The sequence below is a fragment of the Lagenorhynchus albirostris genome, chromosome 8 (assembly GCF_949774975.1).
Source record: "Lagenorhynchus albirostris chromosome 8, mLagAlb1.1, whole genome shotgun sequence".
In the NCBI taxonomy this organism is placed as follows: Eukaryota; Metazoa; Chordata; class Mammalia; order Artiodactyla; family Delphinidae; genus Lagenorhynchus; species Lagenorhynchus albirostris.
This window is the reverse complement of record NC_083102.1, coordinates 96,132,034-96,147,353: the sequence shown is the minus strand read 5'-3', so window position 1 is coordinate 96,147,353 and position 15,320 is coordinate 96,132,034. Positions and strand designations below refer to the sequence as shown.

Genomic DNA, 15,320 nt, shown 5'->3' with positions numbered 1-15,320 from the left:
CATTTACTAGCTGGGTAACTTCAAACAAGATTTTTTCAATATACTAAGGAAAACAAGCCTGGTAATACTACTCATCCGACAGGGCCGTTGGGAAGAATGAATGAAACTGGACATCTAAAGCATCCCGTGCTGCTCCACCAAGGTTGGTTCTTTTTTCATCCCTACCACCTGTGCCCCTACCCAAGTATCACTCCCAACACGGCTCGTGACAATAAGCGAATCCTGTTTACCCAAGACACGTTTAATGGTAAGAACAGAGATGAAGGTCAACTCTTGATAAAAATCAGGCTCAGGTCTCGTCTGGGCAGGGCCGTGTTGCCCCCTCCCTTCACTTCTTCGGGCGGCAGTGTTTCAGGATCTCTCCCGCCAGCCACAGGCAGTGCAGGATGCGTTTCTTCTCGGCAGCCAGCTTCTCTTCAGAGAACTGGCCCAGGAGTTTCTGGACAAATATATTTTGATCCTTCAGGAAAATATTCTTATTGACGCCTACGTTGGGCATATTCTCCAGGGACCCAGACTTGAAATGGAAGCTTAAATGTCTGTTTCGCTTTAGGCCAGGCGCCTTCTCTTCAATCCACGTCAACGGGCTGTGGAAGCAAGAGGCACATGATTAGTTTCACAGGGGCGCGCGGATGCGGCCTGGCACCTGAGTGCCAGGTCCTCGTTTTGTGCCCGTTTTCCCTGCAGCTGCTGCATCCCAACCTCCACCATCCTCCCAGACGCCATGGGTGACTGTTGGCAACTTTACTGCCCAAAGGTCCTTTGTTCAATTTTGCCACCAGGCAGGGGAGTTCAAAGATTTTGGTGTATCAGTTTGTTATTTAGGAGTTTTTACCCTGAACCTCACCGGATCCTTCTGGAGGATCCAGACCTGAGATCCTGTGCAAACTGTAGTTTCCAAGTGTATGTGCATTTTTATGGGAAAGAATTCTTAGCGTTCTTTCATCACATTTTTTCCAAGAGGTCTATGACTCCAGGCACATGCCAAGACCAGATGCTGCCTGCCCACTCACAAAGCACCTGTTTCCACTTCACATTTGCCCCTCAGGCCAAGGTCAGTACTCACAAAAATCTACAATTCAAATAGGACAGACCCCGCTCTTCTAAAGTGTCTTCTTTTTCTGGATTTATCCTTTCTGTCTTTAGATAAAAGCTGTGTTATCTGCTTAATGAAAAAGAGAAACCTAAGCAGATTCGATCTAAAGTTAGAAGCTTCACTGAATAATGTGACAGGAAAAATATAAAATCTGCTCTTCAAAAATATATTCTAAAAACAATACAGCATTGATTTAAGGACTTTCAATGGAAAAAAAATCCATAATTCTTTTGCCTAAATAATCTTAAGTTTGAGACAATCCTTTCAAATATTTGCCTATATGTATATGGAATATAAATCCTAAAGTATAACTAATTTTTAATTATGTTTATTTAAAAATATTTTTATGATCCTACAGATACTGCTATTATTTTTATCTGCATATTATTGGGACAACTGATTATATAATTCATTCAATATTTCATTATTGCCAAATATTCAAGCTCTTTCCAACTTTAATATGGATAACCTCCATTCAACCTCTTTACACATATACACATATAGAGTTTTCCTTCCTTCCTTCTGGGAACGAAGTCCCAGGAATGAGAGGACTTGCTCTGGCTACTTCTCTTTGCTTTCCCCTCCTTCTTCTTATACTACAGGGAGAGTCAGGGTCAAGGACAGGCAATCTGGTTGGGCTGCCATGCTAAGTAATGGTGTTTTCATGGTGAATAGGGAAAGGGTTCAATGCCGGGCAGGCATCAGGGTCCCTGGCCTTCTCGTCTCCATTCCTCGGATTCCCTCTTCCTCTCCCCGTGGGCTGCAGTGGGGCAGGCCCGGCGTGGGCAGGCTAGATCAGCGTGGCTAAGGAACGAAGGGGAACTACCTTTGGTTTGTTTGTTCTCCGCCTCTAGAGGCACGGGCCATAATACGGCTAACGGTGTGAGTGCGGAGTTGCAAGAAAGGGGCCCAAGCAGGTCACTTAAGATTGTTTTGGGTGCTGTAGGAAGCTCAGGGGTACCTCCAACCTGGGTAAAGGAGGCCTCCCCTTCAGCCAATCAGCTCACCCAGACCTACATTAGAGTGGGGGTGAGTGGTTAGGAGGAAAAGATCTGAAGTACATAAACGGGGAGCCGTCAGGAGAGATATGGACAGAATAAATTCCTCACCTTGTGGCCCTAAAAACTTAAAGCATTTGCCCTGGAGGACGAGGGCATGGGGGGTAGGGCATGCCTGGCTCTGGTACCACTCCTACCAACTGGCTTCAACAGGAGGCCTGAAACATGTACCTCTTCTATATAGATTTGGGTTGAAAAGGTGTTCTAATGCTTTTTTTTTTTTTTTTTTTTACAAAGTTTGAAAACTGCTGGTAAAATGGGAAGAACACAGGCTTGGGAGTAAACTGCACTGGGTTTTCCTGGATTATCTGGGACCTGAGGCTAATGATACCCAACCTCGTGGACAGGTGAGGACTACAGGACGAATTAAAGACAAGGCCTGGCATGTTTTCAGTACGATTCCCTTCTCGTGCCCTTCCTGTGCATTTCTGTGGAGGTGTGACCATCTGGGGACCAGAGACAGGCTGCCTGAGCGCGATTCTCACACAATCACTTGTTAGCTGTGTGCCCTTAGCAAGTTTCTTAACCTCTCTGAGCCTCATAGTTTCCTAGGTGATCATAATCATAATAATGCCCACTCCGGAGAGTTGGTATAAAGATGATATGAGAAAATCCTTATAAAAGGACTAGGCCCTGGCACATGGTAGGAACTCAGGAAATGTTAGCAAATACTAGTACAACCGGGATTCAAGCAGTGATCCTGGTCTTGCTGGTCCTTTTATTGTGACCTTTCAAGGTCATGTCTGCCCTCCTCCCCATCCTCTGCTGAGGTTCTGCTCTGTTCCACTAGGTTGTTGGAAGGCAGCTGTAACTTAAGAAACTGTGTGGGCAAATGACACACAGAGGCTCCTTAATGTTTAAAAAGTCTTGGCTTAGACAACCTGCTCAAATCTCTAAGCTTCTCTTAACCTTACGGGGCTGCTGGGAGGATGGCATGAGGCAGCGTAAGTGAAATCCCAGCACCTGTTCCACTGGCATAAGCAGACGGCCCTTCTGGAGTCGAAGGTGCGGGTCTAGGCCCCTGGGTCCCCCATATCTCCCTTGTGAACACACGAGGATGTCCTTATGTTGCCTTCTCCTCGCAGCTTCTCATGACCTACCTTTTGTTCTCTGTCTCTAAGCACACGGTCATCTTCATATACTGATCTTCTTTTCTCTCTTCCAAAGTGGCGGACACGAGAGAAAGCTCCCCAAAGAGGGAGACCAGCCAGGTCAGGCGAGAGATGCCACTGAATGCGGGGAAGCCAAACCGTTCTTCCTCCAGCGGGCTAGCTGTGGGAAATCACAGACATGGCGGGGACTGGAGGGGCGGGGCCGACAGCTGGGGGGCATGGGGGATGTGACAGGGAGCGCACAGATGTGGCTGGGTGATCAGGACACACAACCTGTCTTGTGACGGGGCTGCGCAAGATGACTAATTCTGATGGAGACTTTCATAAAAACGTCTCCCTTTTTTCCCGTTTCTTAAATTCACTTTGTTGGTAAAATAAAATATTTCACTGGAAATTGCAGTCCATCTGGCCCACAGGGTAATAAAAATGTTTTAGGCTTCTAACGTGTGTGTGTGTGTGTGTGTGTATGCACACACACACACATGTAAACATATATCCCCTTCAGTTAGTTAAGGAAGTAAAAGAATTAACATATTTTAGTCCCTCAAGCCTATATTCTTATAACTACCATATAACTGTCTGTGTAAGTGATAAGGGAGTGAAGGAATTGTGATAGCTGTGGAGAAAGCAGTAATTCCTATAAAGTAGTCAATATCAAGAAAATTGATACAGCGTTAAGTGTTTTCTCAGTCTTCATAATCTCGTGTACAACAGTATATTGCAACGAGTATCTGTACGAGAAATCTGGTCAAGATACTGCTCCCCTCTGATCCCAGCCTAAATTTTAAACATAACCTAGATTTATAAGACTTCATATCTGTTACACTGCTCTTTAAACCAAAGATTTCTTAAAACTTTGATACTGACTTAAAACAACTAATAATTATGAGTATGTTCTAAAGAAAACAAGCAAAGTAAATAAAAAGATAAAGAAAACAAAGATTGTAAGTTTCATAGACAACATGGTTTCAAATCACTAGGACCTAAGTATGAAACTTACAAAGGAAAGGCAGCTCCCTCTGGGCTGGTTCCTGTCTGCTCCTGTTCTGTGCAGAGGACCGAACAGCTGCTACAAGTCTGAGCTCCAATCTGTCTGCCTCGGCCACATAACTGTTGGGTCAACTTTGTGAAGCTACTCACTTCTCTGAGCTTCATTTAAAAAAATCTGTATAACGGGGGTAATAAATACCCACTTTCTAGGGTTATCATATGAATTAACATGAAATAATGTCATATACTTAGCCCAGTTCCTTGTGCAGATTAACGGTTATTATTGTCTCCACAAGTCTCATTATATCATCATTTTAAAGGATGAAGATGGATTTTGTGCCATTCTATTTTTTTTTTTTTTTTTTTTTGGCTGCACCGCACGGCATGCAGGATCTTAGTTCCCCAACCAGGGGTTGAGCCCATGCCCCCACCACAGTGGAAACTCGGAGTCCTAACCATTGTACCGCCAGGGAAGTCCCTGAAAATGGATTTTGAAATGAGATTCCACTACCATATATTTTCTGGAAACTCACAAACAGATGAATGGTTTTACCACTTGACAATGTCGGTTTTGTTTCTGTAAAGAAAGCCCTCAGGAAAGGTGGCCCAGATGCCTTAGGGTGGAGACAAATCCAAGGAGTCCACCCAAAGGAGACTGCAGACCTTGAGGCTCCAGGCTGTTCATTTCCTTCTGCTAATGGAGGTGCTCAAAGAATGACCAACATAAAGTAAATAGCTGAATATATAGTAGATCAAATATCTTGGCCACAGCCAATGTCCTGATAACATGTTGGAGGAAGAAAGGGTCTATGCATATTCTATTTGCTCCACAGAGAGGTATAAACATGTTCTCTTCTCCAAGAACCTTCTCGGTCCTTTAGCAAAGAGAGCTTTCATTTTTAACCTCCTGTGGAAAAATAATCTCCAACTCATCAAGATTTCATGAGAGACAATTCTACCTAATCGACTGGGCCAAAAGCATAGATGTGCTTGAGATTTCTAACACGTCTTCCCCAAGGCCCACTGAGCAATCAGATCTCATTTGAGGAAAGAAGAAAAATAGATCATTTTTATTGTCTGTGGGTGCGTGGGAAAATTAAATGGGCCCTCAGAACGTCTTCAGCAGAAATGAATCCAAGCTCACATCCTAGAGAGCTCAGAACCCAGTAACCCTCCACCAGCCTCACCAGTTACATATGACCTGTGATCCCACCAAGGGCTGACCTGTGAAGAGGAGAGACCCTTTCAGCAGGTCCTTCCCCACCACTTCTTTTTTCAGGAATGCAAACTCCTCCATCAAGAGTTCAACGTGCTCCTCGTGCAGGACTTTCCCTGTCACGACAAGGATGGGGTTTAAAAAAAAAAAAGGCAGTCATCCTAAATCCTGTTAATTTCCTCGTATTTTTTTCATTTTTAAAAATTGAGAATGTATGTATAACTGAATCATTTGGCTGTACAACTGAAACTAACAACATTGTAAATCAACTATACTTTGATAAAAAATATATATATATTATAAAAAATTTTAAAATTTGCTCAAAAATGCTATGTCCATGCTTTGGATTCAAGATGGCTGATTGAACACACATTTCCACTTTTATCAAAATCCTAATGAATTTTATGAAAAAGTTATTTAAAAATAAAATTGAGGGGTAATGGACAGATATAACTATATATTTAAAGTGTACAATGTGCTGTTTTGACGTACATATGCATCGTGGAATGATTATCAACGTCAAGACACTTAACACATCCATCACCTGACAGTTCACTCTGTGTGTGTGTGTGATAAGAATGCTTAAGACCTACTCGCAGCAACTTTCAAGTATACAATTCCATATTATTAACCATAACAACCATGTTGTACATTAGATCCTCGGAACTTCTTATAATTGAAAATTTGTACCCTTTGATCTATATTGTCCTACTTCCCCTTCCCCCAGCCCAAGGCAACTGCCATTCAAATCTCTGTTTCTATGAAACAGGCTTTTTTTTTTTTCTTTTTAGATTCCGCTCTAAGTGAAACCATACAGTATTTGTATTTCTCTGACTTATTTCACTTAGCGTAATGCCCTCCAGGTTCATTCATGTTGTAGCAAATGGCAGGGTTTCCTTCTCTCCCGGCTGAATAATATTCCACTGTATATATAAGCCACACTTTTCGTTATCCTTTTCATCTCTGGAAGAACATTTAGGTTGTTTCCATCTCTTGGTTATTGTGCATAATGCTGTGATGAGAATGGGTATACATGTATCTCTTCAATATACTGATTTCAGTTCCTCTGGATATATACCCAGGAGTGGGACTGCTGAATCATGTGATAGTCCTATTTTTAATTTTTTGAAGACCCACCACAGTCTTTTCCATAGTGTCTGCACCAACTGATATTCTCACCAACAGTGCACCAGAGTTCTCTTTTCTCCGTATCCTCGCCAACACTTGTCTCTCGTCTTTTTGATGACAGCCAATTCTAACAGGTGTGAGGTGATATCTCGTGGTTTTGATTTGCATTTCCCTGATGATTAATGATGTTGAGCAACTTTTCATATATCTGTTGGCCATCTGAATGTCTTCTTTGGAAATATGTGTATTCAGTTCCTCTGCCTATTTTCTAATTGGAGTATTTGCTTTTTGGCTATTAGTTTTCTGAGTTCTTTATACTTTGGATATTAACCCCTAATCAGATATACAGCTTGCAAATACTTTCCCTCTTCTGTAAAGTATCAATTTATTGATTGTTTCCTTTGCTGTGTGAAGGCTCTTTGGTTTGATGCAGACCTATTTGTTTATTTCAGCTTTCATTTCCTGTATGCTTGGTGTCTTACCCAAGAAATCACTGCCAAGACCAATGTCAAGAATTTTTCCCTGTGTTTTCTTCTAAGAGTTTTACAGTTTCAGGTAAGTCCCTTTTTTCTGAACAGCTCTATTTGTCCTTGATACATGTCAAGAGTTTTCCCCTGTGTTTTCTTCTAAGAGTTTCACAGTTTCAGGTAAGTCCTTTTTTTCTGAACAGCTCTATTTGTCCTTGATACATCTCAAGATAATTTTTGTGAATGGTGTAAGACAGGGGTCCAGTTTCATTCTTTTGCACGTGGCCATCCAGTTTTCCCAGAACCACTGATTGAAGACTATCCTTTTCCCTATCCTTTTGTGTGTTCTTGGTGTCAAAAAGCAGCAGACTACATATGCATAGGTATATGCCCTGCTCTTTATTCTGTTCCAATGATCTATGTGCCTGTTTTTATGTCAGTACCACACTGTTTGGATTACTACAGCTTTGTAATATAGGTTGAAATCAGGTGGTGTGATGCCTCTAGCTTTGTTTTTCATCTCAGGAATGCTTTTTTTTATTTAAAGTCTTTTGCGGTTCCATACAAATTTTGGGGTAGTTTTTTCTATTTCTGTGTAAAATGCCATTGGAATTTTGATATGGACTACACTGAATCTGTAGATTGCTTTGGGTAGTATGGACATTTTAACAATACCAGTCCTTCCAATTCAAGAACACAGGGTATCTATCCATTATTCATGTCTTCCTGAATCTCTTTCATCAATGTCTTATAGTTTTCAGTGTACATGTCTTTCACCTCCTTTGTTAAATTTATTCCTAAGTATTTTATTGCTTTTGATGGTACTGTAAATGAGATTTCTTTCTTAATTTCTCTTTCAGATACTTTGTTGTTGGTATATAGAAATGCAACTGATTTCTGTATGGTAATTTTGTATTCTGTAACTTAACTGAATTTATTAGTTCTAACAATTTTCAGTGGCGTCTTCAGGGTTTTCTACATATAAGATCATGTCACCTGCAAAAAGACAATTTTAATTTTCTTTCTAATTTGGATGCCTTTTATTTATTATTCTTGCCTAATTACTCTGGCTTCAGCTTACAGTTTACTATGTTAAATAGCACACAGTGGTAATTATGGGCATCCTTGTCTTGTTCCTGATCTCACAGAAGAGGCTTTTAACTTTTCACTGTTGATTATGATGTTAGCTGTGGGGTTCTCTGTATCATCTTTGTTATGTTGAAAAACATTCCTTCTACACCTAATCTGTTGAGAGATTTTATCACAAATGGATGTTGAACTCTGTCAAGTGCTTTTTCTGCATCTATTGAGATGATCATATATTTACTTTTCATTTTGTTAATGTAGTATATCACATTTATTGATTTACATACGTTGAGCCATCTTTGCAACCCAGGGACATATCCCACTAGATCGTAGTGTATGATCCTTTTAATGTGCTCTTGAATTTAATGCAGATTTTTGCATCTATGTTCATCGTGGATAGCAGCCTGTAATTTTCTTTTCTTGTAGTGTCTTTGTTTGGTTTGGTATCAGGGTAACGTTGGCCTCATAAAATGAGTTAGAAAGTGTTCCTTCCTCTTCAAGTTTTTGAAAGAGTTTGAGAAGGATTGTTATTAATTCTTCTTTAAATGGTAGAATTCATCTGTGAAGCCATCTGGATTTTATATGTTTGGAGGTTTTTGATGACTTATTCGATCTCCTAATCCCCTTGATTGTTATTGGTCTGCTCAGTTTTTCTTTTACTTCATGATTCAGTCATGGTAAGTTGTGTGTTTCTAGGAATTTATCCATTTCTCCTAAATTATCTAATCTGGTGGCAAAAATTGTTCATAGTCTCTTATGATTCTTTGTATTTCTGTGGTATCAGTTACAATGTCTCCTCCCTCATTTATAATTTTATTAATTTGAGTCATTTCCCTTTTTTCTTGGTAAGTCTAGCTGAAGATTTGTCAATTTTATCTTTTCAAAAAGCCAACTTAGTTTCATTGATCTTTTCTACTGTCTTTCTAGTCTCTATTTCTGCTCTAATCTTTATTATTTCCCTCCATCAACTAAGTTTGTTCTTCCTTTTCTATTTCCTTGAGACGTAAAGTTAGGTTGTTTGAGTTCTTTCTTTTTCCTTAATGTAGGTGTTTATCACTGTAAACTACTCTCTTAGAAATGCTTTTGCTGAATCCCATCAATTTCTGGTATTTGTGTTTCTATTTTCATTCACCTCAAAAATTTTAAAACATTTACCCCTGATCCATTGTTTTTTCAGAATGTGTTGTTTAATCCATATATAGGTGAATTTTCCAGCTTTCCTCCCATTATTGACTTCTAATTTTATACCATGTAGTCAAAAAAGATACTTAATAAGATTTTAATCTTATTAAATTTGTTTTCTGACCTAACATATGATACGTCCTGGAGAATGTTCCATGTGCATTTGAGAAGAATGTGTGTCCTGTTGCTATTGGTTGGAATGTTCTGTATACGTCTGTAAGGCAACTTGGTCTAAAGTGCAGTTCAAATTCATTACTTCATAATGTACTTCTGTTTGGATATTTTATCCACTGTTGAGAGCAGGGCATTGAAGTCCCCTACTATTATTGCATTGCTGCCTATTTTTATCTTCAGATCTGTTTAGGTACTCCAATATTGGGAGCATACATATTTACAATTTTTATATCCTCTGAAGGAATTGATCCCTTTATTATATAATGACCTTCTTTTTCTCTTGTTACAGCTTTTGACTTTAAGTCTGTTTTGTGTGATATGCTACACCTGCTCTCCTTTGGTTTCCATTTGCACAGAGTATTTTTCCATCCACATGGAATATTTTTTCATCCCTCCACTTTTGGCCTATGAGTGTCCTTAAAGTGTGCGTCTTTTGTAGGCAGCATATAGTTGAGTCTTATTTATGAATTGAGCTATTCTTTGTCTTTTAATTGGAGAATTTAACTATTTACATTTAGAGTGATTATTGATAGGTAAGAACATATTGCCATTTTGTTACCTGCTTTCTGATTGTTTTATAGTTCCTTTCTTCCTCTCACTGTCTTTCTTTTTATTTTTTTAAAATTATTTATTTATTTTTGGCTGCATTGGGTTTTTGTTGCTGCGTGCGGGCTTCCTCTAGTGACGAGCAGGGGCTACTCTTTGTTGCAGTGCGCAGGTTTCTCATTGCGGTGGCTTCTCTTGTTGTAGAGCACAGGCTCTAGATGCACAGGCTTCAGTAGTTGTGGCACGTGGGCTCAGTAGTTGTGGCTCACAGGCTCCAGAGCACAAGCTCAGTAGTTGTGGCACACGGGCTTAGATGCTCCGTGGCATGTGGGATCTTCCCGGACCAGGGCTTGAACCCGTGTTCCCTGCATTGGCAGGTGGATTCTCAACCACTGCGCCACCAGGGAAGTCTCTCACTGTTTTTCTTTATGAGTTGATGGTTTTTGGTCATGGTATCCTTTGATTCTTTTCTCTTTATCATTTTTTTCCTTGGTGGTACTAACAGTACCATGAGGCTTTCATAATACATCTTATAGTTATAACAGTCCATTTTAAGCTGACAGTAACGTAACTTCAATTGCATTTAAAAATTCTACATATTTACTTGCCTCCCCCCAACAATTTATGTTATTGGTGTCCCAATTTATGTATTTTAATCTTGTGTATCCATTAACAAAATATTGTAGCTATAGTTACTTTTAATACTTTTGTCTTTTAACCTATATACTAGAGTTCAAAGTGATCTACACACCACCATTGCAGTAATAGAGTATTTTGAATTTGACTATATATTGGGTTGGCCAAAAAAGTGTTTGGGTTTTTCCATAAGATGTTACAGAAAACGCGAACGAACATTTTGGCCAACCCACTATTTACATTTAGCACTGAATTTCGCACTTTCATATATTTTCTTGTTACTAGTTAACATCCTTTCAGGCAGGTCCAGTGGCGATAAATTCTTTCTCCTTTTATTTGTCTGGGAAAGTCTTTATTTCTCCTTCATTTCTGAAGAACAATTTTCCTGGATAAAGTATTCTCATTTGATATTTTTCTTTGAGCACATTGAATGTATCAGCCTACTCTCTCCTGGCCTGCAAGATTTCTGCTGAAGAATCTGCTTACAGCCTTATCAGGATTCCCTTGTGTGTGATGAGTCTTTTTCCTCTCACTGCTTTCAAAGTTCTCTCTTTGATTTTTGTGAGCTTGGTTAAAATGTGTCGTGGTAACAGTTCCTGATTTTGATGGTTGTATGTGGTTATCTGTTTTTATTTGCAGGATATACGCATGAAATTATTGGGGGATGAGGTTGGCAATTTACTCTCAAATGATTCTCAAGAAAAAAGAGTTCTCTGTACTGTATTCACAACTCTTCTATAAGTTTGAGGTTATTTCAAAAAAAAAAAAAAAAACCAAACCAAATAAATAGTTATAGCACCAAAAATATGACAGCAAGCCAGAATCAGTCATGGATTATGAAATAAGATATAACTTCTAAGGAGAAAATGAAAAGGCAACTTGCAATTAATAGACTTGAATTCTCGACTCATTTATTTCCTCAAACATGATTTCAGCAGCTTTCTGACATAAGCAGTATATTATGAAATTCTCAACCATTTCTGGCCTCATCTTCTGAAATAGGGTGTTTTGTGTATCTCAGAAATAATAAATAAGTGTTTTTAAATTTGGGGGGAAAATTAGAAGAAATAAAAATACCCATGATCCTATTTACCAGAAAGAACCACTACTAAGATATATTGGTATATTTCCTTCTTTCTTGTCATTCTGCTGTGAATTATTTTTCATGGTTGTGATCATATGGTAGAAACAAAATTATATTTATTTTTAGTTTTAAAGTGTAAACATGAATTCATGTCATTGAAGAAAATTGAGAAAATGTGGAAGAGTATAAAGAAAAAAATATAACCGCCCAGAATTCTACCAGCTAATCTCTGTTACCATTTTGTTTCATTTGCTTTTTTTTTTTCCTTGCATATATGTGACATGATGTTTATACTGATGATTGAGCAATACAGGAACGGTCTCAGATCCTAGCTGAGAGATAATCTGCAGGGAAGTCTGGTAGTAGGTAATCGATGTCACTGAGGGGACAAGTCACCGACAGGAAAGGGGCACTAGGGAATTTTCTGGAGTAATAAAAATGTTCTGTATCTTGGCTGGAGTAATAATTACATGGGTGTATACTCTGTCAAAATTCATTCAACTCTGCACTTAAAATCTCTGAATTTATCATAAGGAAATTATATCTCAATTTACAAAAGGATAAGGACTTAAGGTAATTAATTTAGTGAGATGAGTACCAGAATTATTATTCAGTTTCTTCAATGGCTTTGGTGTTGGCCTATTCAGAGCTGCTTTTGTAAAAGAAATAAGACGTTTCTCAGAACTTCTTGTGTCATAGAGGTAGGTCTTCCTTTGTAACTAGTTTAACCATTAATACAAATGCTAGAAAAAATTGTCTCACTTGTTATTAAATGTGTCAGACTTGGCAAACTATCCCATCTGATTGGCGGGGTGACAGATGGGGCTGGAGAAACACTGATTCTGAGAAGAAACAGAGGAACAGCAGGCCATGCACTGCCCTGAGCCAACAGTGATTCATTTTACATGTGCCCATGAAAACAAAAATATGATTTTCCATTCCATTTCTGATATTTGAAAATGCAAAAAGTACGCTTAACCAGGCACTAGTCAGCTATATGATAACCAGTGCTGGGACTGTTTTCTATGGCATCCTGGGTAAATATGTCGGAACAGTTATGGTTCTTAGAAAACTCTTTCTTATATGAGGATGAGCTCTCCATCTCTATAATTCTGCCCCCTACAAACAGAAGCAATACAACATAAATTTATTTTCTCTTTCTGTGGAGAGCTTTTAATATATCTTAAAATGTTTCTCCTTTACATTAAATATTTAAACTCTAGTGATATGTCCAAATTATGTGTAACTTTTTAAAATTTGTTTTTGTTTGGGGGGATTATACTTTCTAATTTAGGTGCCTAGTATTCTTTTTCTTGCCTACCTGCTCTGGCTGCAACTTCCAGTACTATGTTGAATAGAAGTGGTGAAAGTGGTCATCCTTATCTTGTTTCCTGATCTTGGAGGAAAAGCTTTCAGTGTTTTACCATTTAGTATAATATCAGCTGTGGACTTTTTATATATGGCCTTTATTATGATGAAGTAGTTTCTTTCTATTCCAAGTTGTCATTATAACAGTGTGTCTTGGTGTGGGTCTCTGGATTTATTCTAGCTGGAGTTCATTGTCTTGAATTTCCTCCCCCCAATTTAGGAAGTTTTCGGCCATAGTTTCTTCACATAAGCTCTCTGTCCCTTTCTCTCTCTCGTCTCCTTCTCTGACTTGCATAATGCATATAATGATCTGCTTGATGGTGTCCTTTAAGTCCCTTAAGTTTTATTCATTTTTTTCTTTTTTTGGCCATGCCACGTGGCATGCGGTTTCAGTTTCCCCAACCAGGGATCGAACCTGCGCCCCCTGCAGTGGAAGTGTGGAGTCTTAACCACTGGACTGCCAGAGAGGTCCCTTTTTCACTTTTCTTCATTCTTTTTTTTTTTTTTTGCTCCTTTGACTCAAATTTCAAATGACCCATCTTCAAGTTTGCCAGTTCTTTCTTTTCTGCTTGATCAAATTTGCTGTTGAACCCTTCTTGTGAATTTTTCAACTCAGTTATTTTATTCTTCAGCTCAAGAATTTGTTTGGTTCTTTTGTATAGTTTACATTTCTTTGTTGCTATATTTTCATTTTGTTCATGCACTGTTATCCTGATTTCACTTACTTGTCTATGTTTTGTTTTAGCTGACTGAGCATCTTTTAGACAGTTAGTTATTTTGGTAATTCCTGGATCTACATTTCTTTAAGGTTGGTTTCTGCAGATTTATTTCATTCCTTTGAGTGGGCTGTATTTCCCTGTTTCTTTGTATTCCTTGTGATCATTTACAGGCAAACCTCGTTCTATTACACTTCGCTTTATTGCACTGTGCAGATATTGCATTTTTTACTAATTGAAGGTTTGTGACAACCCTGCCTTGTCAGAGGATGGTTAGCATTTTTTAATACTAAAGTATTTTAAAATTAAGGTATGTACATTGTTTTTTAACATAATGATATTGCACACTTAATAGACTACAGTACAGTGTAAACATAACTTTTATATGCACTGGAAAACCAAAAAATTCATTTGACTCACTTTACTGTAATATTCAATTTATTGCTGTGGTCTGGAACTGAACCCTCAATATCTCCAAGATATGCCTGTACTGAGATTTGAATATTTGAAAAAACAGCCACCTCTCCCAGTCTTTATAGACTTGCTTTGTACAGGGGAAGACCTTCACCAGTCAGCCAGGCCAGAAATTCTGGAGGCCACTCAAACCTTTTCTGGAGATGTATCTTCTTTGGGCTTGCACATGTAATTTCCAAGTTAACGAGGTTTGCCCCTGTTCTCAAGAACCTGGAATCTCTTGCTCCCTGTGGCGTCTGTTCAGAGTACTGCAGTCTCCCTGGTGCTATAACAAACTACAGTGCTTGCTTCGTTCTTAGCTGCCCTGACCGTGGCATCCAATGTCTACTCCTGTTTCCTTCAGCATTCCCAGTCAGGAGAGACAGAAATCAGTCCTTCAAGCAGCCCTTGAAAAGCCAGAACATTGGACACATGTTCCACTCTTTCCTTTCCCCCCCTTAGATTCTTCTAATCTAAGAATTAGAAGGGGAAGGGCTATGGTGAGCAAATGCAATGAATTTTCTTACCCACTTCAATGCAGCTCTTCTTGGCTCTGTGCTTGCCTGGGGGAACTGCAACCACTTAACTGATTTCTGGAGTACTTGCTAAGGTATTTTGGTCTATATATTGTTGTTAAGTTGGTGTCTCTGTGGGGAATGAGGTTCTGAGGCTTCTTATTCCACCACCTTGCTGACATCACTCCCAAATTATCCATAACTCTTGCCGTCCAAAATGATATAACATTAGGTATGCTGAATTGAATAAGATTATTCCTTCCTGTGCTACAATGTAATTGCTATAATTACTGTTTCTGTTCACTTTCAGCAGATTAAGTTAATACTGCTAGTTGTGACCATTTGACACTGTGGGCTCCTCAAGGGCAAGGGTCATCTTCTTGTTATCCCCTATTATCAAGGACAGTATCTCATACATAGTGATAAGTGTCATGTAAACGCTGCTTAATGGATGTTCTAGTATGAGTTATGAATACTTGTCTAGAGAACAAAG

General features: G+C 39.0%; 1 protein-coding gene across 3 annotated transcripts in view; it reads right to left on the bottom strand.

The window, feature by feature from the left end:
- Nucleotides 1–225: 225 nt before the first annotated feature.
- BLVRA (biliverdin reductase A) overlaps nucleotides 226–15,320 on the bottom strand; it is a 55,630-nt gene continuing 40,535 nt past the window's right edge. For all 3 annotated transcript variants that reach the window (XM_060157369.1, XM_060157368.1, XM_060157367.1), the window contains 3 exons: nucleotides 5,481–5,588; nucleotides 3,255–3,426; nucleotides 226–587 (listed from right to left, as the gene is read on the bottom strand). In XM_060157369.1, coding sequence (XP_060013352.1) covers nucleotides 329–587; nucleotides 3,255–3,426; nucleotides 5,481–5,588 — 539 coding nt within the window. In that variant the 3' untranslated portion in view covers nucleotides 226–328. The remainder of the gene's footprint in view (nucleotides 588–3,254; nucleotides 3,427–5,480; nucleotides 5,589–15,320) is intronic.